At 39.6% G+C, this 26,551-nt stretch overlaps 1 protein-coding gene across 4 annotated transcripts in view; it reads left to right on the top strand.

The window, feature by feature from the left end:
* The window catches only part of tiam1b (TIAM Rac1 associated GEF 1b), a 75,337-nt gene that overhangs the window by 36,538 nt on the left and 12,248 nt on the right, over positions 1-26,551 (top strand). For 3 of the 4 annotated variants that reach the window (XM_012879596.3, XM_012879597.3, XM_021325055.2), the window contains exons 2-15: positions 2,787-2,874; positions 2,961-3,879; positions 6,463-6,922; positions 8,070-8,242; positions 8,603-8,827; positions 10,458-10,643; positions 11,687-11,833; positions 11,980-12,054; positions 14,200-14,370; positions 14,534-14,638; positions 15,022-15,103; positions 15,272-15,358; positions 16,595-16,807; positions 18,100-18,200. In XM_012879596.3, the coding sequence (XP_012735050.2) occupies positions 2,971-3,879; positions 6,463-6,922; positions 8,070-8,242; positions 8,603-8,827; positions 10,458-10,643; positions 11,687-11,833; positions 11,980-12,054; positions 14,200-14,370; positions 14,534-14,638; positions 15,022-15,103; positions 15,272-15,358; positions 16,595-16,807; positions 18,100-18,200 (2,934 nt within the window). In that variant the 5' untranslated portion in view covers positions 2,787-2,874; positions 2,961-2,970. Of the gene's footprint in view, positions 1-2,786; positions 2,875-2,960; positions 3,880-6,462; positions 6,923-8,069; positions 8,243-8,602; positions 8,828-10,457; positions 10,644-11,686; positions 11,834-11,979; positions 12,055-14,199; positions 14,371-14,533; positions 14,639-15,021; positions 15,104-15,271; positions 15,359-16,594; positions 16,808-18,099; positions 18,201-20,086; positions 20,510-26,551 lie in introns of those variants that run through there. The other variant, XM_036149509.1, reaches the window with a different exon arrangement.

The following is a 26,551-nucleotide window of genomic DNA, read 5'->3' on the forward strand; positions in this document are numbered from 1 at the left end:
TTCTATTAGCACTGCAGTTTAGATAGATCTTTGCAAGTTCAGCTAGATTTGTCCTACCGGAAGAAGAACCTCCTCCCTAGTCTCAAGCCTTTTGCAACCTCTAAAGCACCGGTTCCACCGTCTCGGTTTGGCCATGCACCACTCCGCTCCGTCTGCTTGTGAACGTTTTAAGGAGCAGCCTGGGTGTCTCTGAACCCTGCTCAAGAGCAAACCAGGTGGACCCGAGCTGAGTTTTGACACGATCACACTGTGACTGGCCGAGGGGAGAGGTGAAATGAAAAGGTTTTTCTCAGAGGATGTCCAGAAGAGCGACGACATTAATATTAAGGACCCCAATGAACGGGGTGGGTCAATTTCAAAATATCCTCACGACATGACGCTGCCACCGCCATGTGTCATTGCAGAGTATGATCAGGGTGATATGCAGTGTGGTTTACATGTTACACAGTATGGCTCCATCAAGGCCATTTGTAGAGTTGTCCTATTAACAGAATCTCCCACCTGAGCTGTGGGTGTCTGCAGCTCCTCTGGAGTTGTAATGGGCCTCTTACTGCGTTTTATAAGTTATTCTTTTCTTGTCTGGTCTATTACTTCAGGTGGATGTTTTGGTAAGCCTACAGTTATGTCATGCTGTTTACATTTTACTATGATTGATTGTTTGGGGTATTGTTATATAAACTATCCCTTATTTAAATGTCTTTATGACTTCCCTGATCTGGGTGCTGTACTAGTTGTCATAATTCTGTTTGTTTACTAATGTTTTTTTTAATTTAACAAACCCCTGATACCCTTTACAGAACAGGTTTATTAATACTGTGAAAGGAGTCTTACTAATTGGTCGATTTTTGAAGACAACTGGTTGCACTGGATTTTATCTAGAAATATCAGAGTAAATGGGGCTGAATAAAAAGACATTACAGGAAGACCCACCACAGTCGGCGACACATTATATTATATCATTGTATAATAATATTATAATAGTATAATAATATTGTATTATTGTCTGTCTTATATAATATATCAGTATTAGAGCTCTCTATTTTAAGTAGCAGAATGTTTTATTTACAGACACAATTTGGAAGTTAGGCCTGTAAAATATCCCCATTCTCTCCAAGGATGACATCTGCAGAACCATACATTTTTAAAATTCGAACAAATAAAAGATGCAGAGTTTTTTTTTAGCAGGAAATAGAACAGACTAACCCAGATGTAGCACAGTGTAACGATGCAGGCACTTGAATTTTGTAATTGTTACTGTTTTTGTTTTTTTTCTGATGAATTATACGAAAAGAAAAGGACAGCATGAATTATCTAAAACATTATCCACTGCAGTGCCAGTGAGTGGCGATCAGAGAACTGCATTAAGAGAGAAATGGGTGCAACAAGGTAGGAAAAAAAAAAAAAGGTCAGCAAGAGTTTATATAACACTCTGATCACTGCAAGCTTGAGTGCATGCAGCAGCAGGCGGTTGGGTTCTTTTCACTTACATGCATCAGCTACACACATACATACAAAAAACACTGCAACCCCTAAACAGTCCCGAAGCTAGTAGAGGAAACATAAAGGGGGGGGAGTAAGAGCTAGATCCCTGGGTAATCTTCACTCCCATCTGCTGATGGTCGCTGGGTTTAAAGCAGAGGGAGCTGGCCTGCCTTAAGGAGGGTAGACGGAGACTGGAAGTGTGGTGAAAACCTTCCTCCTCCTTGCAGTCCTCCATACAGCAGGGGGTAGCTTCTGAGAACAAACGATAATTGCACAACACGTTGGTTCACTCCAGCTCTAAATAACTCATGTTCACTCGACCTGTCACTGCAGTCACCGGTGCCTTTTAAAAGCGGTTGATTGAATCACATCGTTGTAATTTAAGTGCCGGTTTTAACTAGTTAATAGGATCAAAACTGGGTCAGTGAAAGATTGTTCGGCAGAGCAAACCAGATGAAGTTGTTCTAAGGTTTGGCACGAGGGTTTCTATGTCATGTATTTGTCCCTTATTGAAATGTTTTTTTTTCTTTGTGATCCCCTTGAGGAAGTATTGCAAGCCACCAGCAAACAGATCTCTTCTTATAGTAAAATTTTTCTTGTCTTTTATAGCTCAAATGGTTTTCAGTACTGAACTCTCTTGGAGCCTTTATGATGTATACATCCAGATTAGTTGATTCTGGGGGGGTGAAGGTAACAGCTAGTTTTAGAGGGGCCAAGACCAAAACTACCATCTTAAAATAACTCAAACTAGCAAAACAACTGTATTTAATTAAGCGTTAAAACATTGTAGCAGTTGCATTGGGTTGTAATTTACAACGAAGCCGAGGATAACTTACAAGGGAAATGGAGGTCAGAGATGGTGCCCTACTGATGATCTACCCTTGTTAAATGCACTAAGAAGGACACGTGTAAAAAACCTTGCCTGATTGATAAGTATGGCGTTATAACATTCAGTGTAATTAACCTTTACTTAAAGCAACACAAATATTTTGTCCTTTGATGCCTGGAAGGACGTTACTTGTTCTGTTCTGAGTTTGTGTTTCTCACAGGAAGGTCACCAGTGGTGAACCGCTTCAACCTCTGCTTTCCAAGTGTAAAATCTGAGGAGTCTGTTAAGATTTATTTATGTTTCTTTGCGATCTTCGGAAAGAATTGCAATCCTGGCAAGAACAATATTACTTGATGCTTTATTTACTGCTATTTGTACCTTGAAACCTTGATAAACAGATATTAATTTATTTGCCAATGCTCATTATATTTAAAAAATATATATGTTTGGACTAATTTAGATTCATATTTTTCAGGCTTTTCTGGATTGTATCAGCCGCTGAGGTCTCAAGTCGTCTGAAGATTAAGTGACAAGATGCCAGAAAAGTCGTGATTGTCCTGCAGGTATGGCAAAAACGGCCCAGCACCTTTCATGTCTACTGGGGCGCTCGTAAATGCAGGATGAATGAATTTCCCTCTTTTCTATTCAGGCCGTAAATCATGGGGAACACCGAAAGCCAAAACGGCGAACATGCCCCCTACAGTACTGGACGTGGCTATTTGTCGCGGAAGCACATGTCCCGGTCTCTGCGCATTTCCAACAAACAGTCCAGACGCTCTCGCCACGCTTCTTCGGGTAAAATGGAGCACAGGAATTCTGAGACGAGCACTCGCTCAAGCAGCACCCCCAGCATCCCCCAATCCCTCGCCGACAATGGTCTGGAACCCTTCAACGAAACAAGCAACTTCCCAGACTTTGGAAGCCCCATCTGGGTGGATCGTGTGGCGATGAGTTTGCGACCTTTGTCCTTTCACAACGATCTGGCCAGTCCTTCAGCGCGTATGAATACAATGCACATAACCCTACCTGGGCTCACTGCGGAAGAGACACAGGATGAGGAAGTATACCCAAATGAGGTGAAATATATCCAGCAGACCTTAGAGTGCTCCAAAGAGACAATGAGCTTTAAAAAGCGATCCAAATCGGCGGACACCTGGCGAGATGACAGCCTGGAATTTTCCCTGTCCGACGTCAGTCAAGACAACTTAACCAGCACCGAGGAGATCATCGACATGGCGGCTGAGAGGGACTTCCCTGACTGTGAAGGCCACATGCTGTTCAGCCCAACAGACTCCAGCGACAGAGCAAATTCGCTGGACGAGCTGTACAGCAGCACGAGCCCGGCCGCCAGGCAGACCCACGGCCGCTACGCCAAGTGGCACGACCCCAGCAGGTCTGTGGGAGAGGGGGAGGATGGGAAGATTCTGTCACCATCAGAGGAGGATGGGACCGCGTATGGCGCGTACACTCTTCCCTGCCGACGTTCCCACTGCCTGTCTGAAGGCCTGAGCAACCTCCAAGCCACGATGTGCACAAGTATGCAGGGCAGGAGGGCACAGACTATACAGGTGAGATTATTGTTGTATCTCTAAGTTCCTCTTTTCTAATATTTTTGTTTTAGTCGTATCAGATTTAAAACATGACAGATCAATGAAAATGAAACAAATGTTTATTTTCTTATATGCAAACCTACACCAGGTGTAAGATTTCCATAGTGGGATAACCTTGAGCAAATACCGTGGTATTACTACAGGGTTGTAATACCACGGTATTTACACAAATAATTGTAATATTATCTTATAGCTTTTATCTAGAATGGAATAGAAACATTTGTTTCCACATGATATCGGGCATTATAGTTATATGTATGTACTCAAACGAAAGCATAAGATAAATAACCACTTATTGTGGAAATTGCTCAGAGTGATATTCCATTCTGCCATTCTTCCCTTTTTAGTGTAACACAAGAATAACAAGCGGATATTTACTGGTTCATTAGTCTGGTTAAAGCTTTCAGTTAGATGTTTAAAAAGACATCCAGCTCATAGCTTATCCATTATAGGTTTAAAGCAGCATCACCTTATCAAGCCTAATGGATATTTGTTGTTTTTTTTTAGTTTCCACCCCAATAGCTGTGTCATGGAACTGAAAATATCTCCAAAAAACGTGATTTGGCTTTCTTGTAAATGATGGATAAGTGTAGAAGCATTTTTTCAGCCAGCTAACAAATAGTGCACAGCAACAAGTGGACAAAGGACAGCCCAGTGTTATTCTTCTCTCATTAAAAAAACTTAAAGCTGTAGGAATTAGTGTATTTAAGACTATGGTGTACCTTGATACAGGTAACAGGTCCATGGCCAATTTGAAAAAATACTTTGTACTTTGAAAAACTGTTTACCCCTTTCCAGGTTTCTTGCTTTCTTGTCACCCCTGATTCATACTGATTCAAATCAGTAAATTAATTTTAATATCTGACAAAGATTATTTAAGTAAATACAATATGCAGTTTTCAGATCATGATTTTATTTATTATCAGAAAAAAAGCTAACCAGACCAACCTGAGCCTATGTGAAGAAGTAATATATGTTCCTTCTTTAAGGCTATTAGCTGGTCTGGTGAATAGATAAATTACTTAAACACCACCTGTCTGAAAACATAATGTGGGCCAATTCATCTCAAAAAGCCACACAAGCCCCAATCTAAAGGAAAAAAGCAGATTGGGAGTCACTGATATCTATCAGTCTGCATAACGGACTCCAGCTAACCACAGTGAAAGCCATTCTCCGCAAATAGAGCAAACCTGGAACAGCGAAGAACTTTTCCAAGAGTGGGTGACCTTCTTAAATTATTCTGATGGTCGTTTGCTGCTTTGCTTTTTCGGCATCAGGTAATTTTTGGAGTCATAAATTCTGCCACCTGCTTAAAAACCCTGAACAAAAATACCAGGCAGCATGTTTTATGCAGCAGGTCAACAATCCAAAACACGCCACCAATCCCACCTATGAATGGCTCAAACAGACCAAACTGAAGGTTTTTAAGTGGCCTAGTCAATGTCCGAAATGTGACATGAACTGTGCCAAGTCATTCATGCTCAAGATGTCTCCAATGTGGTTGTGTTAAGACATTTCTGAACAGAAGAGTGGGCCAAAATTCATCCACAGTGATGTAAAAGACTATTATCCAGTTATCTCAAACACTTCACGGCTTTCTTGCTGCTAAAGGTGCCACAGATTTAGATTTAGGAGACAGTTGCGTTTTCACGTAGAACCAGATTGGAATGGATAGGTTTTCCTCGCAATCAATGACAAAATCCTTTGAAAATTGCATTTTTTAAATTTACTTAGGTTATCTTCAATATCAAAATTTTATTTTATCCAAAAATTGTAAATGACAAAAAAATCTTGCTATTATATGTATGAAGGCAAACACTGTGTCATTGCACAGTAGTGACATTTGCTAATTAAGATAAGTGTCGGATAAAGACAGTTAAAGGACCATCACAGTCGAACCAACACATGTCATTTTTGTTAAAATTATTATTAAACCCCCTTTGTCTCTGAGAATTTCTTCTACTGCATTCACCTCATGGGTAGAGCTCCTGATGAGACCATTGTTTTCCTGGGAAAGGGGACTGGAGAGAAGGGAGGGAGTGAGCCCAGATTCAAGTCACTCCCTGTTAGAACTACCCGGAGCCTTTGTTATGCTAATGAGGGGAGGCCTGTGGAAGAATGTAACAGTAAAACGTGTGTGGTGGCCCCTGTCATGACAGGGCACCGGCAGCCTTGTTGAATGGAGCTCCAGAGCGCATGATTAGGTCACGTGACCAGTTGGAGATACCAGGCTCTGTGTATCCCCCTTCATCTCCCAGGAGCCCTTGGCCCTGCGAGGAGGAGAGTGCAGACCTTGTGGTGCCACGGGGAGTTCAGGCTGGATTCATGCAGCAGCAGAATCTTTGCTATTCGTTGATTTTAAGCAAAATCTCTGCATTCGTCAACCTAGACTGTACTTGGACCTTAGTGGACAGCTCTATCCTGTATCTACAGATATCGCTGAGCTAACGTTCGTTGTTTCCCATTGCTTACTGTACCGGCGATGAAGAGAACACGGTTGCCGCGCTGCCTCACCTGCCTTGTACCTGTGCCCCCTTCCAGGACGTCACAGCCGGGGATGGCAGTGAATACGAAGACAGCGGAATCGACGGCGTGATGGTGGAGGCGGAGCACCAGCCTCGACGCTACAAGACGATGTCCGCCTCCTTCTCCGTCTGTTCCATGCACGGACGGAGCGCGTTCGTCGGCAGCGACAGCGGCAGCAGCAGTGGCGGCGGCGGCGCCAACGAGGTTGTGCAGGGCGTGTACGAGAACTTCCGTCAAGAACTACAAATGAGCTCCTGCCAGGCGGAGAGCCTGGAGGAAGCGGGCTCCGCCCTGAGCGATGAGCAGAGCACTATGAGCTCCGCCTACCAGTCTGACCTGTTGCTCAGCGTTGTCCAGGGGATGGTGCGCAAGGCTGGGAAGCTTGCGGTGAAGAACTTCCTTGTGCACAAAAAGAACAAGAAAGTTGAATCGGCCACAAGACGCAAGTGGAAGACTTACTGGGTTTCTCTGAAAGGTGTGTTCAAACACAACGTTACCTCAGAAGTATACTTTACTAAACGACACTTTTAACTGTATAGCTCAAACCAGAGGTTCACAAACGCCGTATGAACCCAACATAACCGTATAAACCTTTCCTGTTTTAGATCTGTTAGGATTTCACAAATTATTTCTACTTAATAAATGCCAGGATTTTATATACATTTACGTAACATCTGCTATAAATGACTGTATGATTTGGGTCAAATCAAGCAAGCTTCTCATAATTGTTAGATAGAGTTTCGGCCCATTTTATTCCGACTGAACTGGTGTACACAGTCCCTCCTATTGTAAATGCCTTTACAGCATGAAACTGCCATCCCCGTACTTAGACTTGCGAAGCTTCCCCCGTGTTCTTTCCAACGTGAAACCGGTTATTAAGCCAAACACCATCATCAGAAAACAGGATGTGTCTCCAAATATTAAGGTCTTTGGCCCTGAGTGTATTTGCGAACTGTAATCTTGCTTTTGATCGTAATCTGACAGCTTCTTATTAGCTGAGTGGACCTTCTGCCCATACAGGTTCAGCACTTGTTTGACTGTGGATATAGACACTCTCCTACCAGCTTCAGCCAGCAACTCACAAAGCCTGAGTCTGAGTGTGAATTTCACATTTTACACATTCATCTCTTGGACACAAAGCCCATCTTTTGTTGTTTCATGGCTCAACATTGCTTTTACCGTTGTGTAGAATTATTTGAATTGATAAATGTAGATCCTTCAGGCATCTAGAAATTGCACTAAATGTCTACCCTTCTTATATTATACATTCTTATATAGTGCATGTGAACCTGTGGTTTAAACTGTATATCGTTAATGACATGTTTAGTTTAAAACCTTAGCATACCTTGATACGGGTAAAATTCATTCTATAGATACCAGTTCATATAAACGTGGTTTTTTTTTTACCTTCAGGTTGCTTGACAGTGTTTTAAAATAAAAAAATCATGTCCTTGACTAAATCAGCACTGCTGCACTTCTTAATCTTGGCCACTGGAGAGCAGAAGCAAATTGCTGAAGTGAATCAGGCTTGGGAAGAAAATAAAGATGATCCCTGTTAAGAGTTCTCTAAGACTGGAAACAGCAAGTTTGTTTCATGAAAGAAAATGCTTTGATTTTTCCAGGATGCACGCTCTTCTTTTATGAGACCGATGGCCGCTCAGGGATTGACAACAACAGCATTCCCAAGCACGCCATTTGGGTAGAGAACAGTATTGTCCAGGCTGTGCCCGAGCATCCCAAAAAGGACTTTGTGTTCTGCCTCAGCAATTCTTTGGGTGATGCATATCTTTTCCAGGTAAGAAAATGTTTTAATGTCACCAGGCAGCTAATGTACAGTATATTGGAGGCTGAATATATTTAAATAATTCCTGGTTCCATAAAGTCTGAGCTTTACAGTAATAGGAAGTATACCGATGTCTCGCGTTAGTATTTATCTCTCTTCCACTTTCTCACACTTTGTCATATTAGAAATCAAGCTTCAAATTGTTTTATTGGAATGTAATTTAATAGACCAATTCACATTAAATAGTTTTAAAACATTGTGGTTTTAAGATCACTCAACACAAAGCAACTTCAAGGAATGGGCAAACTTTGGCAAGGCACTATGTGTCAACGGGTTTGAACCTCTAAACCTCTCCGTTCTGTCCCCATGAAGACGTGCAGCCAGACGGAGCTGGAAAACTGGATCACGGCCATCCACTCTGCATGCGCCACTGCCGTCGCTCGCCAGCATCACAGAGAGGACACCGTTCGGCTGCTCCGCGCTGAACTCAAGAAGCTGGAGCAGAAGATCGACATGGACGAAAAGATGAAGAAGATGGGAGAGATGCAACTGTCTGCTGTCACCGACACCAAGAAGAGGAAGACAATCCTGGATCAAGTGAGTCTCCTGACTCCCTCCGATACTCCTGTCACTCCTGTGACTGGATTGTTGGGTATTAGCCCATCGGCTGATTTGTTGAACTCAATTCTCGCGATAAATCCAAGCTTTAACAGTTACCTTAAAATGTAACTTTGAGAATTTCAGTTGTCGACTGCATAACTTCAATTATTGATCAAACAGAATGTTGGAAAGAAAGTAAAGTTTGCTCCTGATATAATTGTTGTTTAGCTTTCATAATGTAACAAAATGAATAAAAATAGTTGATTTTTTTAACACTAAAGTATTATTCAAATTACCAGAGGAGGATTTTTCTTTTCCTGCAATGTACTATGTGAAACCTAAGTGTTTCCAAAAGGCTGACATTCTTTTTACATTATTGTCATCTTGACTTAAATTGAGCTAAATTGGGTTTAGTCCTTAGGGTGAAATTAACCTTCTAGAAAATACAATGCATGCAAAACTGTAAAGAAAAGGAAAAGATTAGAATTGCATTACAAAACAAAATAATGGCAACATTGTGAAACATATGAAACATGTTTTAACCCACTTATATTGTTTTCAAAAATAACTACTAGTAAGAATGTGTTTTTTTAATGTACATTTATTTTGACTGAAACACAAATCCAAAATTCCATTTCTTGAGATTAGATTTGAAATAATATTCTGGTTCATTGAAGTAACTGCTTTGAGCAATCAGTGGTTTTCCTCTTCACTGAATCATTATAAATTATAAGGGCATTTGCGATAGATTAATGACTTTTAAAACAGTGGTTCTCAATCTGATCTGTAAACATTAAGGTTTTCCGTGCACCACCACAATGGTAAACATTTTTAAATGGTAATAGAGCAAGAGGTGCCCTTTATCGTTTTTTTTTCTTCAAGTGGGCACATAAGACAAAAGAGAAGATGAAGAAAGTATATTATCATTTCAATGTTAATATTTAAGTGGGAGCTTAATCAGTGTTGGAAGAGTTTATTAGAAAAAACAAGAGTTGGACAGAGAAGCAGAGAATCGCGTTTGGGTAAAAGATTTTTAGAGTTGTTGTCTGAACAGCTGGTGGTGCTACACACACACCTAGAAAAAATGCTCCTTCTCCTGCTAAACAGAGCACCATTCTCCAATAACTGAAAAGCGCACACTGTCTTTAATAGGATTGTTTACAGAGAGGGACATCAAATGGCCCTTGTTGGGTCAGTTAGCTGGTGTCTGGCTGGAGCTGCTCCGTTTGGCAGTGTCAGGTTGGATATTTTGCAGAGCTGAATGGATATAAGACTGCTCCTTGAAAAACTGAAACGCTTCCTGCCTCTATCTGCCAGTGGAATGTGCAGTATTGTTTCTCCGTCTCTGGGCTTCTTGGCAGTAAAACAGAACTTTCTCCCGTGGCAATGGCAGAGGCCTCTTCCAAACGCCAGCTCAGGACCGTGACCGGGAGGGGACGGCCCAGTGAATAATCACAATGTCCCGCTCTACTGGCCCAGTAAACATTTAACTATTTGGCACAGAGAGTGCAGATTGCTTTGAGATAACCCCAAACAAAAAGCTTCTGGGTAAGAGGAAAGACGCTCTCTCTTAACCTTAAGTTGACAATTAAATCGCTACGTTGTCGTTTTCTCTTTCCATCCGCAGATCTTCTTGTGGGAGCAGAACCTGGAGCAGTTTCACATGGATCTGTTTCGCTTTAGGTGCTACCTGGCCAGCTTGCAAGGAGGCGAGCTGCCCAACCCTAAACGCCTCCTGGCCTTTGCATCTCGCCCCACCAAGCTGACAATGGGCCGACTGGGCATATTCTCAGTCTCTTCTTTCCACGCGCTGGTAGATATCCTCTGTTTGCTTCGTTCAAGCCGTTGTACCAATAAGTAAATTATACTCATAATATGTCATGTTGGCATATGTGTACATGTGCAAATGCCTTTAAATTAGGGTTGCACAATATATTGTATTGCAACTAACATGGGAAAATGGAAATGTGCAATATTGCAACTGCAAAAGACTGCTTGTTGTAGTCATTAAGCTGTAATATAACAGGTGCCATGCATTCAAACTCTGCTTGCCAGTTGCATACAGCATTTGGTCGGAAGACTTTCCTGTTTTCATATCTACACCCGATAGAACGACATCATAATGTTTGGTTGCTTAATCACAATTATTACAACAATAAAATTGCATGCCATATCTTCCTAATATCACTGTAATTTAAATTAATACGCATTTGTAGGATTATTTTGAGAGATCCTTGGCACAGTTTCCTTCATAAAATACTTTGGCATCACAGCGCTAACTCGATGACTCACCTGGCACACAAACTGCCTCAAAGAATGTTTCTTTATGTCGTGATTGCTATTCGGGTACCTGAGTATCATAGAGGTCACCGTTTGGTAGGGTTTTAGTTGTGTTGCAGCCTCCTACGGCTACAGCAAGGTTACGCACTCCAGATATAAACGGAACGGTTGCGGGGAAAAACATAGTTTGATTTTAGACATCGTTCAGGTGCTATTTCTTCTGCATCCACCAACGCAGCGTTCTGGGCCAGGTGGGTGCTTAGGAGGTTTGATAGCAGTTTGTGATCCGAAGAGTCGGCCTACTGTTTCACGTTTAGTTTGCTTATCCCTACATTCACAAAATCTGTATCAGTGTTAAAAGAATTGAAAAGAAAGCTTTGTGTTCTTTCTGTGTTTTTCAATTAGATTTGTGCGGTTTTAGCTTCCGGATTTCATTTATTTAAGTCTAATTAAGAATCACGCCATTATATGCATTACCGTAGTAAACAACCTTCCGATAAATGTTTATTAGTTAGTTTCTTGTCAATGAGATCTTTTTCAACATGAGCATTTCTATTTAATTTTATGTTTTTGCAGGTGGCAGCTCGTACAGAGACCGGAGTGAGACGCAGGACGCAAGCCATGTCTCATTCCTGCAGCAAGCGCAAAAGCAGGTTCTCCTCGCTCTGGGGTGTAGACACTACCTCAAAGAAGAAAACAAAAGCCCACCCTACGGTTAGCCAGGTCTGTGTGGTCCTCCACCTTTGAAAACTTATTTCTAAATCCCACAGATGTTTTTTTTTTTCTTCCTTTGCCCTTTTTGTTTCAAGCAACCCGTCACGATTCTGCCTGCGGCAACACTACACCTTCTTTCTTTTTTGGGCCTGCAGGTGTTTGCCGATGGTGAAGACCCAGAGAAAAAGCCAGCAGATCGCATATTTGTCGATTCTGTGAAAGAAAACACGGTAAGCATTTGATCTCTGTTAACGCAGATTGTTAAGTGAGGAGTAGATCAGTCATGTATGAAACCTAACTGCTTTCTTTTTTAGTAATGACGTATCCAATAAAATATCTACGCATCCTAAGTTGTCTATGGTAAAATATTCACATCCCTAAATAAATGCAAAGGTCTGAAAAATTTGAATATTGTCAAAGTTCAATACTTTTCGTCATTCGTTTCAGAATTTTGTGTCTTGATGTGCTGATTCCAGCCTCAGCCCTCTCCTTGTGAAGCTCCCCAAGATTTTAAATTAATTTTCCTTGACAATCTTCTCAAGGCTACAGTTATCACTGTTGTGCCATTTCCTATCACACGTTTTCCTTTCACTCAACTTTCTGGGAATATGCTTGGATACAGCAGTCTGTCAACAACTAGCTCCTTTAGCAAGGACATTCTTGTGGAGGGTGTGAACATCTGTCACGTCAGCAGTCTTCCCTGTGACCGTGTAGGGCATAATAGGGCTATTACATAATATTTACACCGTAAAATGTTTTTTAGTCAAATTGTGTGAGACTTTTGGGTTTTCAATATTTGTAAGCTTTTATCGTCAGCATTAAAAGAAATAAAGGCTTGTCATATTTTTCAATGTATGTATAATGAACCAATATAATATATGAGATTCATTTTCTGGAATGAGTGAAAAAAAATTGTGAAATTTATAGTTTTTATAAGTTCATAATCATTTTTTTATATGCCTACAAAATCATTGCCTACTTTTTCTTCAAACTGTATTACAAACAACTGCAGATGCATTTTAATAAATTAAAACATGACTGACAGGATCATTTTACTTCAGTAAAATTCAGTTGAAAATGTGAAATTCATTCATAGTTTTATTACATACAGAATGACACCTTTTTCTGTGTTGTTTATGTAATTTTTAATGATTATAGCTTTCAGCTTATGAAAATCAAAAATTCAGTTTCCAGAATGTTAAATAAGGCGAATAAAAAAGGGATTTATTGAACAAAAATGCCCACTAAACAGAATGTCCCAGTTGTTGTAGTGTAAGCATTTAATAATTAGTCAGGGCTTTTTTTTAGCATGAATTACTGCATCAACCCAGCACATAAAGGAGGGGACGTTCAGTCTGTGGCAATGATGAGGCATTAAAGAACCCCTGGCTGCATTGTCTGCAGTGGTTTCTCTCATCTTCCTGTTGTCAAAACTCCATAGATTCTCTGTTTATTATTTGTCTCTGTTGCTTAGGTCAGGGCCAGTTGAGCGCATTGCTATCATGATCATCAAACCTGGTGTTGCTTCTTTTGGCATCCCCATGAAAAGCTGTGGATACCCTGGTAGACGAGTGACAATAGACTTGATGAGAATACAGTGAACCAACTTCAGGAGATGAAATGACTCCCCATTTCATTACTGAATATGGAAACGTCACACTGGACCTCAAGCAATGTGCAGCTTTTGGCTCTGCACTCGTTCTCCAGGCGCTGGGATCTTGATTTTACTGGCGACGCCTGAATAACAGTCAAGTAATTTTTCTCCTTAACCTGGGTACCATTCTGCTTACGTCTCTCATCTACGAGTAGCTTTACACAAGAAATGTTAATATTGTAGCGTATGAGTATGGTGTCTCTTGAAGCTCTGACACGAGCTGCAGAACCAACCCTGTAAATTTCCACTAAACTCTTTAATAGTCTATGTGCAACATTTTCAACCACAACTTTTTCTTCCACTAAATTTTCCATTGATATTGGGTATAGCATTCTTCGTTGGCAGTTACATTTAACTTACATTTAATTTGGGTAAGCATCATCACATAAGTCATAACCTGGTAATATCATAAAAAGTACCTTTTTTATATTGGGCTTATCTTATTGTTTTAGGCACTGAACTTTAGGCAATATTCATCAAAATTTACAGCAATAAACCCTTTAAATATATCACTGAGAAAGCATTAATCTGTCACTTTTTGCCTTGAATTATTAAAATAAACCAACTTTGTCGATGATATCCTAATTTATAGATGCACCAGCATATTATAGATGACAGCAGATGTTAAAATGGAGTCGGAAAGGTTAGAAGTGATGTTGCACCCGGCTGATCAAATCAAAGCCCCCTCTTATAGTGTGTACCTACCTATCTGTGTTGAAAGAAAACTGAAGACGGAACTGTGAAAAGCCTTCCTCGACCCAACGCCGAGAGCGACATGTGGGTCCCCGAACACCTCACTCCCTCCTGGGTCTGTCTGCCAAACGACCAGCCGGTGTTGAACACCATCCAGCCGGGAGACTCGGCACTGTGTGTTCTTGAGTCTATATGCAAGGTAACAGATCTATGCCGTGAACTTAGCTTTGAACTTTAATCTTAAAGGTTTTTTTTTATATTAAATTTGCCAACATCTGCATACAGATGTGCTGTTTTTACAAGTTCAGAAAAAAAGTATCCGTGTCGCTTTGATATTAAATCATTGCTTTTTGTATTTGCAGACCCATGAGCTGGACCCAACCAAACACTACTTGAGACTTAAATTCTTTATGGAAAACCAAGTGCAATTTTACATTCCCAAGCCAGAAGAGGACATATATGACTTGGTACTGTGTCCGACTGCCTGTTTTTCAAATGGTCTTGTTGCTTTTATCCTGTCACCCTTCACAAGGTCAAGCTTAATAAATTGAGGTTTAAGCGACATTAGCTATAAGAGGACTCACACGTGACAAAAATGCTTCATTCATAAGAAAAGAGACTTCAATGGAAGATCATTCTCCAAAACTCGACTGCAGAGCTTTCCGCCATAGATTGAGACACTTTTGTATTTACATAATCGCTGTCTAGATATTGTTAGTGGAGCTTTGTGTGAGAAGGAAGAAAATGAATGCTCTCTTTTCCTGCTGTCAATAACCCGCCCACCACACTATGACTAAAGTTAGACAGAGCCTCAGGATTTATATAATAACTCCTTTTTTGTTCTTCACAGCTGTACAAAGAAATTGAGCTCTGCTCCAAAATAACAAAAGTCATCCAGTTTGACAGAGATGAATCCTGTATGATTGGTTATGGTAAGGGTAATTTTTATTTTGCAACCAAGCTTTTATATTTCTCGCTTATGTGTTGAGCACAACAAACTGATTTCTTTCAACCTTGGCCTGAGCTACGAGTATTTCAGCTGTGCTGCTGGTGAAATCCCCTTTTTTTTGTAAACCTTCTCTGTCCTTTTTCTCCTTCAGGTTTTTCTATCTCAGTGGTGGAAGAGGATGGAGTACAACAGCTTTACATCACTGATGTGAAGGCCGGGGGACTAGCCTTTGCAAAGGGTTTGTTTCTGACAAGATTATGTAGCTATTTTCTGTTACGCCCAATTTGTTAGAAGTAAAAAAAAAAAAGATAAATAATTCATTATCTGTTTCCCAGAACTTCTGCTATATAGTTTTTACATTTTTGAAATTACATTTCTTACTATAGGTTAATATTGTTTTGTGGTGAACCAGTGAACTGGTCTGTTCACTGGCCTGTTTCTCTTGATTGTTTATGACGGATGATCAGAAGGTTAAAAACACTGTTACAATAAAATATAAGAAATGTTCCCCTCTGCTCATTAAATGAAGCATAACTGAACTGTTCTATTTCTTAGGCCTGAAAATACATGAGCAACAGCATGTTCTTTGAGGCACTCAGTTTTGTGATTGCAGAGATTTAAATTGGTCAAGGGGATTTTTAACTGGGTAAAAAAAAACTGGTACTTTTTTATTGTTGAGTTTTATTTTATTGATATATTTTAGCAGTCCAGCTGTCTGGTGGTGAAGGGTTAGTGTGTGCGACCCATGTTCGTAGGGAACGTAGAGGTTTAGAGGTTCGTAGGGTCCTCGACGCTGTCGTCCTGGGTTCATCTCCCGGCCCATGGACCTTTGCTGCATGTCTTGCCCCTCTTTCTGAATTTCCCGTCTGTCAACTTGAAATAAAGGCCATTAATGTCACCAAAATAAAAGAATAATGCAATCGAGCAGCTCTAAGGTGGTTCGAATACCAGTAATTCAGTGAAAAAAAAAAACAATTTTATCACACCATTGAGTCTGACATTAGCTCTTGTATTGTGCGTTTTATTATTTATAGAAATACATAATAAACTATAACTAAGTAAATGTGTTTTTTATTTACACTTTCAACAACAAAAAAAGTGTGGTAAAGGGAGGAATTTTGATTTGGGAAATTTGATGAACCTCATATTTTCTGTTGGAAGTAAAACTGACTCTATCAAAGAACCTCCACCATACATTTCTTTCATTGTCAGTGTGTTTTATTTAATTATTGAGTTACAACAAAGCTTGTATACGTTATGACACTATAGGAAGAAAATGGAATAGGGTAACATTTTATTTAGATGCTCAGACATTAAAGAAAAAACAGAATTGCCATCTGCCTAATTCTTTCAGATCTAACGTAGATGGTTCCTTTTAAAAGCTGAAACCCTGACCCAATTGCTATTTTACTGTGCAGGGAATTAGATAGATTTAAGAGAATAATATAAAGAGAATCATGCTCTTACTTCACAGGTCTGAATGCCGGAGATGAAATTCTTCAGCTGAATGGAAAAGACTCTCACAGTCTCAATTTCTCAGACATGAAGACTGCGTTCTCTCAGGTGTCTCTGGCTTTGACGGTCAACACTCTGCCTTCTGTGGACCGCCGTCAGCTTTGCTACCTTCCACCGCGCCGCTCCGACGCAGCAGAGGACCTCTACACTGACATCTTCTCCCAAAGTCAAGGTGAAAAGTGCTTTTTAGTAAAGCCTCTCGAGCCAAACCAGCTTTAAAAAATGCTTCTCTTGCAGTTTTAAAGCGCCTTCTTACATCTATAGGTGGGATAAGAAAGAATAAAATTAACTAAAATCAAACTCGTTCATGCATGGATAATGATAACCTCCACCAAGAAGTGTTTTCGATCATCTTTAGACATTTTAAAAGGTTTAAATACTTTTTTCAAACGTGCTTTTAAGAGGTTTTGATCCATTTAAACAAGCAAATTAATAATACCATATGACTCAAAGCCATGAAAAATATAGATTGGCTACATGTTTGACCATTTTTTTCTTAATGTTGTTCTTCTTACGTTCTTCTCTTTAGTTACTCCTGTCTTATACCGCCCTCATTCAGCTCATTGTCTTTACAGACCCCACATTACTTTCCACTGTTGAATTGCCTGTTTTAATAGTTAGCATTTCCACATGAAAAACAAAAAAATTATGTTTGTGGCACTAAACAAAATGGAAATGAGACATACATTTATACAATAAACAAACATGTCTGATAAAATCTGTTATTACCAATAAGGAAGACTAAAACAAGGCTCCCACACAGAGAGAGTTTTTTTTGTAGCTCTATTGTGTAACAATATTTTTACTTGAGCTTACTTCCTCATCTTTAGCTCCCTCAGCATCTTTTCACTATCAGCACCTTAATTTTGTTTGGATATTAAATCAACTGCATTACCTGTTGGTCTGTAAGTCATGCATTCTACCAAAGCGCTATAAAATAAAAATAAAAATATTTGTTTGCAAAAGCTAAACTTTACAGTGTATTAAACATATAAATTCATTCAGCTTCCGAAATAGTTACTGTTGTAGTATTTTCCAGAACATTTAGTGGCTGTAATGGTTTTGCCAAAGATAGCCAGTAATGCATGATGTCCACTTTGATTAACAGATTGTTTGACTGACAAGTTCACTAGATTCTTGAAAATGTCAACAATTTCAATTTGAATTCATGTTCACCAACATCGTTAGCAGCTTTTGAACAAATATCCCACTATATTGTCCTCTATGAATCAAATGAGTGAAATTAAGAGTTTAAATTTCAAATTTTACCACCTTATGTCCAACATACACATTTGGTTTCCCAAGATAATACTATTAGATTAGATAAAAAGTGAATTTTAGACTGTTAGCTTTAAACAGGAAAATGAGCTCTCTTAGCCACGACTTTTGTGATATAATTTTTGTATGAAGAAATGCCCTAATATGAAACAAAAACAAGCTCGCATCTGTTGTGTTTTGGTGCAGAGGAGATTCTGGACGATGGTGTTGGATTGTTGCTCGAGAGCTCTGGCGACAGCCTAGATGACGACTCGGAGATCTTCAGCGAGTTTGACGAGTGCAGAAAGGTAAGGCATGCAGCAAATGTGTGACAGCACATCTTGCTTTGATGCCTGCTACGTGTCCTTCACAGCAACCATTCTCAGCTTTCTGCTATGAAGAAAAAACAAATCCTCTTATGAACATTTGCTTCAGGACAGTTTGAGTCACCGCCTGTTACTGGCTCATTTCATCATTTTACAAAAGCTCGCTAGTTTTTATTCACATTCACTTGTGGGCGCTGCTGTTTAACACAGATCTGTATTGGGGCTTTCTTTGACTGGCATACTCTGGTAAAGGAATGTAGTAGCCTCTGACAAGATAACATTAATGGGGCCCTAATAATAAAAAAAACCTTTTATGTCTGAGCAAAAGTAACTACCGTAGAAAGTTAACTAAGATAACAAAGCATTCTGAACGGAACATGTGGGTTACGTTTGTCTTTATAAAGCTCTATTTAATTTTTTTAACTGTGCATAATTATTTGCCATTAGGTTGATTGAAGTGAATTCAACTAAAGACACAATTTGCAAAAGACATCTGAGATCATATCAGTCAAGATAAAGAATTAACATTGCAACCATGTCACTTTGACTGATGATACATTTTTCTCCTGCTGATGGAAAAAAAAAATTTAATTAATACAGTGGTCTCTAATCTTCTCTTTTTACTGACTTTAAAAGGACTTCCATGTGACTTTTCTTAATTACTACATCATTTCTAATTAGTCATGACACCAGTTTACAGCCTGATTAAGTCTGCTCTGCATCATCAGATCCACGTCTTAACCCAAACAAAGACATGTTTAGCACATTTATTCTGCTGCAAAATATTTTTTCTCAACTTTGTTTTCTTATGCATCACAACAAGTAAACACTACGAAGCGCCTTTGAAAAGTATCCACGCCCTTTGACCTTATTTATAATGTGCCACCTTACAACAACAAACTTCACTTTATTTTATTTGGATTGTTTGTGATACACCAACACAAAGTAGCACATCATTGCGTATTAAAAGAAAAAAGATTTTGATTTCATTTTTTTTTCCAAAAAATAATCTACAAGGTGTGTTAAGCATCAGTATTCAGCCGCCGTCGCTCTGTAGCGCCGAGTAAGCGCTTTCAGACGTCACCCAATAAGTAGAGTCCACTTGTGTTTAATGTAATCTCAGTGTAAATGCAGCAGTTCTGTGAAGGCCTCAGAGGTTCGTCAGAGAACATTAGTGAACAGCATTATCAGGACCAATGAACACAGCAGGGGTTGAACGTAAATGCGTGCCACACTTTTCAGTTTCAGTCGGCAAAAATCTTAAAACCCACGCATGTTTTTTACTTCCACTTCACCATTATACACGCCTTTGTGTTGATCTATCACATAAAAGCTCAGCGGATATGAATCATTTTTGCAAAACGCTCTAAACTCAGCATTGCTCACTGATTCACTTTCCCTGTCTGTGAATTGCAGATTTTACCATTTACACTTGCTGAACTTGAGGCAGTGCATGCTTTTCTGCTGTGTCGAGGATGATGCAGAAGGAAGTCTTTCGTCGAGGCCATGGCAGACTTTTCTCAGACCTGTGATTGGCATTCATTTCTGTTAAGATCAAGTTGTCTACCTGGAAACCATGTTTTATGAGCACAAATGATTTAGACGTGGACGTCATCATTGTAACAGGGGTTTGTCTCCTATTCAAGCTTCGATCTCATTCTGTTCTCGCAAAGCCTGCTTGTTTGCAGCTCCCCTCTCCCCCTCTTCATCAAGCCCTACATTTATATTCTACTGCTGTGTTGCTTACCCAGCCAATCCTGCTCCACTGCAACCTTTGAGGAGGAGACTCCTTCCCTCCTACTGCTCTGCACTGCTCTGCTCTAGGTTCAGTCACAGGGATTATTGAAACTCATTTACAATGTTCCCAGAGCCGGACAGATCCTCGCCCTCGGTCTCTGTGCCCAAGTTTACCCAGCCTGTAACGAAGAGAGAAAGGCAGCGAGAGAAAACAGGAGAATATTAGTGACAGAGCTACAGAGCAGACTGTGAAGGCGCAAAAAGAGGGGGAGCTGGAAGGCTTGTAAGTGCTGGTGGGCGGAGAGGAGGAGGCTGTGCAGCTTCACTCAAGGACCACGGCGCCTTCTTTTTTTAAAAACAGGAAAGACAAAAGGAAATGTGTTCCAGAGGTACAGTGTAGACTTGACTTTTTAAAAAAAAACAAAAAACCTGGAGTTATCTCTCCGGCACTTTACCTGACGCTGAAAGTCCAACTGCACCGGGCAATGTCCGTCCTGAAGTGGAGCAAGCCCAGAAAGCCCTCCGCAGACTCCATCTATGACATGCTTCATCTGGTGAGACTCCTATCATATATCTCTCTCTTTACCTGGGTTGCTGTTGCTGCTGTGGGAGCGTTTGTTTTTTCTAGTTAGCGGAAGAAAGCACCTTTCTGTCGTAGCTTCTGTTTAAAACCTCTTCTTGGCCGCTAAAGACAGGAAGCTGTGAGTCATCAGTGTGTCGCAGAGTTGCTCCATAATCACTGGAGCGCTTCACAGGATAATGAGGACATAAACAACTGCATGATGCACGAGTTTGACCCGCGAAACCTGGAATTGACACGACTTGGACAAACTACCCTCCATGCTGCTGCTGCGGTGATTGACTGCTGGGGAGCTTTGTCGAGCTGTGATTTCAGCTCAGATTCAGAGAGCAGATATGCAATCTTCTCTCTGCTTCACCAGTGCTTTGATGCATTAGTTTTTTTTTTCATCTATATTCAATAAGCTTGGGGAAGCAACCGACTGGAGTCTCACACTTTTACCTATGGCACTCTGTTTGATTTACATCCTATTCAGACAATACAACCTTAAAAGCTCTGTTGTTTCTTCTCTGTCTCTTTGCCATCCCATGACTGTTGATGAGCTCAGGATTGCAATGGTGTTAATTAGACTAAACTGTGAGGACGGTGACCAGACTGTGACTGTCTTTCTTGGCTCAGTGAAACTTGGTAAATTTTTCACTGACAGAACAGGCAGGAGGAATCAGAGGACTCACTACCCTAGATTAAGGCACTTTAAATTATTTTACATAGAGCTATACATTTATTGGGTTTAATGGGCTACGATTAGAATACCATCAAAAAGTTATTTCAGTGATTATATTCAAAACACAAAACTCATACAAAGATTAATTATATCCAGAGTGGGGAGTGCTTTAAAGCCTGGTTTATGCTAGATGCATCTGCGAGGTCTGATGGCCATATTACGTAATTTTAGCTAACACACACCTCCGCATGGCCAAAGGTTTCCGCTCCGCGCACCTAGGAAAATTTCTAACCATCCGAAAAGCCCAACATGGCGGCCGTGCAAGCACTCCTTTTGTTGTAGGTTCAGAAATATAAAAAAGGCATCTTTATGATTGGGCCAATAAAGATCCCTGTGATCAACGAATTAACAAACACTGGACCGAAATCGCCGTCAGCCTTGAAAGGAAGGAAGAGGCTTTAAAATGTTGGAAACAACTGTGTTTTCTACTTTTACATGTAGGGCTGCACAATTTATCGCGTTTGCAATATAATCATAAATAAAAAAAAAAACACAATTTCCAAATTGCAGAGGTCTTCAATTTTTGGCTATGTAACAATAAATGGATAAGACACGTCCTTTAGGTGTCGGTAATATGTTTAAAGTGGAAGGGAAGAGAGTTGCAGCAGTGAGATCTAATTTTATTATTTGTTTTAGAGTTTATATAATCATATTTTTATCCCCAGAAACATTCAGGAATCTCACCATCACGCATTAAGTACCGGTCAAACTGTTTCATACATAGACTTGTTTGTTGGTTGCACTTTATGCTCAACAAGGATTGATGTCCAACTCACAATGCTATTCTCTTAAATAATAATCTGATTAATCAAAACAGTTACATTTCTTGTTTTAAATAGTCCTTTTTTTTTTTTACAAACATCTTTATCTACAGGCCATTTTTGTTGCTTGTGGTTAATGCAGGGAAAGGACAAAATTAAATCGTAATCATGTTTCAAATATATCGCAATTTTGATTTTTGGCAAAATCGTACTGCCCTAGCGGGATGTAGTACGCTTGGCGTAGGAGCACGACGCTGCCCTCTAGAGTCTAGGAGAATAGTGCCACTTCTGAGGAAAAGCCGCATGGATCATAAACACTGCAGTAGTTGTGTCCGCACATCTCATTTCTGTGCTGAGTGTACGTGCGGCAAGCATAAACCAGCCTTAACACAAGCAATGCAGCAGTTGTAGGTCATATCCGGGACCCCCTATCCGACTAAAAAGTTTGTCGGAAACAGCCAAGCCCGTCTTCGTGTGGACAGGGCCTGAAAATCCCCAAACTCTAGAATCAGCCTTGCATAACAATCCTGTCAGGACTGTGGTTATCCCTGCTGTTTGTGCACCTTTTTTTGCTAAATTTTTCCTTTCACTTAATTTTCCATGTTTATGCTTGAATACCACACTCTGTGAAACACAGCCAGTGACCTTTTGTGACTTAGCTTCCTTTCCTCAATTACTGTCTGTAGAGTAAGCAGTCATCTCCATTATTATGTGGGACAAAACCTAACATTTCTACATTAGTATTCCCATATTATCGGTCTAGTAATCTCAATTTTCAGACAAAACCTTGCGTTATCAACAGTATGAGTGAGTCATAACAATCACAGTTAACAGTTTGAAATGTCGTCTTTTTTCAAAAGATCTGTATATAACAGATGCATTTTATTTTTCCAATAGATTTATTGAAATAAACAAGCTTTTAGATGATATTGTAATTCATTAAGATTCACAGGTTGAGATTAGTTGGTTAATTAATCTGGCTATCTGGGCAGTTTACCAACCAGCTGGTGGCTGCTTTATGTACTATGCTATGTCTAGGTTGAAAGGTGTAACTTAAAATTTGCACCACTTTATGTGCAATGAGTTCTTTGGTCAAAAATAATGAACTTTAGTGTTTTCTGTGACGGGAAAAATGTGTCTTTTTTATAAGTAAGGGGAAAGTGTAAAAGCCTTTTTTGATCCAGTCAGTCCACAGAAGTCAATCCACACACTGCAAGAAGGGAAGTAGAATCAAGTAAAATTTTCTTGAAATTAGTGTATTTGCCCTTGATTTGAGCAAATAAATAAGATGATCTGCCAATGGAATAAGATTTTTGCACTTAAAATAGGAACAATTTGTCTCCATCATCTTATTTCAAGTGCAGTCTATCAATTTTCTTATTTTAGGGGTAGAAATACTCATTCCATTGGCAGAGAAGATTATTTACCTGTTCAAATCAAAGACTAATGCACTAATTTCAAGAACATTTCACTTACTTTTGGTTTCCTTTTTGCAGTGCACTTTCCCTGGCATCACATTTAAATGACCATATCAACAATATGATAAACATTTTTTATGGTTCTGAAATAAAAACATTTTAATCTCTTGTTATACCTTGATAACTTGTAACTGGGCCAGCCTACTTATAACATTAAATACCGATATTACTTATTTAGTGTGTATGGGTTTTAAACTTGCTTCATCTGCTTGGATTTCTATTGATTTTATCTGGCTTGAATGCAAGTTCCTTAGAAAAATGCTGCTGGTTCTAAACATTTATACAGATATAAAGTGCCATCCTTTCTAGAAGAAGAAAGGCAAACCTCCTTACTGTTAGTGCATTCAGAGCCTCTCTGTCTCTCTGCCACAGTGGCCACGCATGCATGATATTGTTGACATCTCTGATTAATCAATCTGGCACAATATGATTTCCAACCCTGCTGAAGACGGACATGAGTCTTGTTCAGACATTGATCCTGGCATATTCAATTTAACATCACAGAATGGAAGGAGGAGGCCGTTCTGAGTGAGAGCTGACACAATTAACAAATTGCCAGACTGAAATCAGCTTTGCCAATCAGTTATACTGTTCTCTATTTACATGCATTAAAAACAGCAAGGCGTCATTTATCATTTTAATTTATGCCACTGTTTTTATGTTTCTTATCACCGGTTGAAGGGTGGTAAACAACAGTGATGGAAAAAAAAAATGTCCAGTTTGTTTCTTTGGTTTTTACTCGTATGTTAGCACTGCACATGTGTTCTTGCACACATTTCTTCGCCTATGAGTTAACACATTAGCGACACAGAGTAGTTATCCTATAGGCTTTACCTTATCAGAGGTTTTTCCATTTCAATTACAATCTGTTGATGTGAATGTCACAGATTCGGTCGATAAACAAAAAACTGCATCAATGCTCTGGACATGTCACAGAAGCTGTAAAGCAAAGGAGGGATTATATTTTTTGGATCTGAAGCACAGACATAAAGTGGCAGCCAGAAGCATCTTATGTGTGATAATGAGTTCAGAACTTAAAGAGCCTTAACAACATTAACTTTTTTTTCCATCTTGGAGGAATAGTCACATTCACACATTTGGATGGTTCTTTATTTTTGTTATTTGAGACGCAGTAGCGAGTCTTACAGATCAAGAAAAAATGTCAGACGTAATCCTTTAGCTGCTGGTGTTTAGAGTTGTAATGACATGAGGCGATACACGATACTGGGTGCATGAGAGGAAAACAGGGAAACATCACATGTAAAAGAAAAAAAAATACGTTATTTTCTATCAAACACCTGGCTGTCTTTGGTCAGCGGCCTTTCATCCAAGACTTGGCGCTCGGTGGTCCAGAAGTATGAACACCTCTAGTAAAACTATCCAAGGCAGGAGTCCTATAATTTGCCCAATCACGCCGCCCTGCAGCGCGACATGTCTAAAGTGTGTTAAAGGTGCTGTCATGGGATAATTAAGATGCTCCCATTGAAGGTTCCTCTTACGTTCTCGGAGGAGGGAATTTCACAATTCCCGGTCAGAAAAACATAAGTCATTCCATGAATTTGGAATTTCGGAGGTCCCTGGCAAACCCTGGGTTCTGATGAATGTGATGAATATGGCTGCTGCTCATGTACCACAGAAGTAAAAGTTAATTGGGGTGAACTGATTGTCTCACTGTAAAAAAAAAAATAGAACACATAGAAGTTCTCTATATTTGTAAACATGTTCCTTTAGCGTTCAACTACACACAATGGAGAAAAACATAATTTAATTAAAACTAATCATGGTTAGACTGGTCACTGAGCCATAATTTGCATATCCAACTATAACCCCTTTCTGTATTTGAAAGTCGTATTTTTCTTTTTTCCTGTCAGAAATACAATAAGAATGCTCCCTAAGTGTGAATTCGGCCTGGAAGAGCCGAGGCTTGGTGAGCATCTTGGAGTCTAGGTTCTAACGTGACTACTGCATACGTAGAATGTAGTGAAAGTTGCAGGTATAAACTTATTAGCTCTCTTTACTGCTTGCATCTCAATAGATCAGTGGCACTCACTGTATTGTGGAATATCTATGTGAGCATGTTCATATTGTTTGTGAACACAGAAGAGGGAGATTAATAAATTATCAGCTTGTATTTGTTGTAGATGTTAGCAAACTTCTCTGGTTTCCAACTTGCCACTAGAACACTATCATTGTGGGTGTGACGTCATACGGATTTCCAAGACAAAAGATGCTGTGTAATTGAACCCTATACAGGTCTGGATCAAAGTGTGGTGTGGTAAATATTGGTACTCTTCACATATACTACTAACAGGGAAATTAATTTTTATTTTAGAAAAATAAAAATTAAACTCCAGTCCTGGCTTCCATCCACTGGCTTCCTGCTCATTACAGGATGGATTTAAAATTTTGTTATTGGTTTTAAAGGGCCTTAATGGTATTGCTCCCAACATATTTAATGGATCTTCTAAAGCAATATGCATCTACAAGAACACTAAAGTCAAAAACCAGTTGCTCTTGGATGTTCCAAGGTCAAAACAAAAAAACTAAAATGAGAGAGAGGTGATTGTTCCTTCTGTGTTGCTTCCCTCAAACAATGGAATAATCTATGAATCCATTTAAGAACAGCTGAAAGTCTGGACTTTTAATGCAGTTTTGAAGACCTACCTTTACTATTTGGCTTTTGAATCAAAAAGAGCTCAACTTTTTACAATAACAATGTTTAGAAAAAAATAATTGTCTCTTTCTCATATGGACAGTTACGTACAGTGAAATGTGTCGTCACATGTGCAACGGCTTAAAATATATAAAGCACCACTTTAAAGATACAAGTGTAAATGTGCGCACACTTCATTCTAACTGCATGTTTTCATACTTATATACATTTACTCAAACATACATATATGCATAGACTCAAAATGGATGAGCATACATGTGCATATCCACACGCATGCCTGTATATGCACATGCACACTAAACACTACCCATATACATACATTGTAATGCAGTCTATTATTTTGGTTTGTCGTTTTTGTGTTTTTATACATCTCATACTA

This window comes from Fundulus heteroclitus, chromosome 18 (genome assembly GCF_011125445.2).
Source record: "Fundulus heteroclitus isolate FHET01 chromosome 18, MU-UCD_Fhet_4.1, whole genome shotgun sequence".
NCBI lineage: Eukaryota > Metazoa > Chordata > Actinopteri > Cyprinodontiformes > Fundulidae > Fundulus > Fundulus heteroclitus.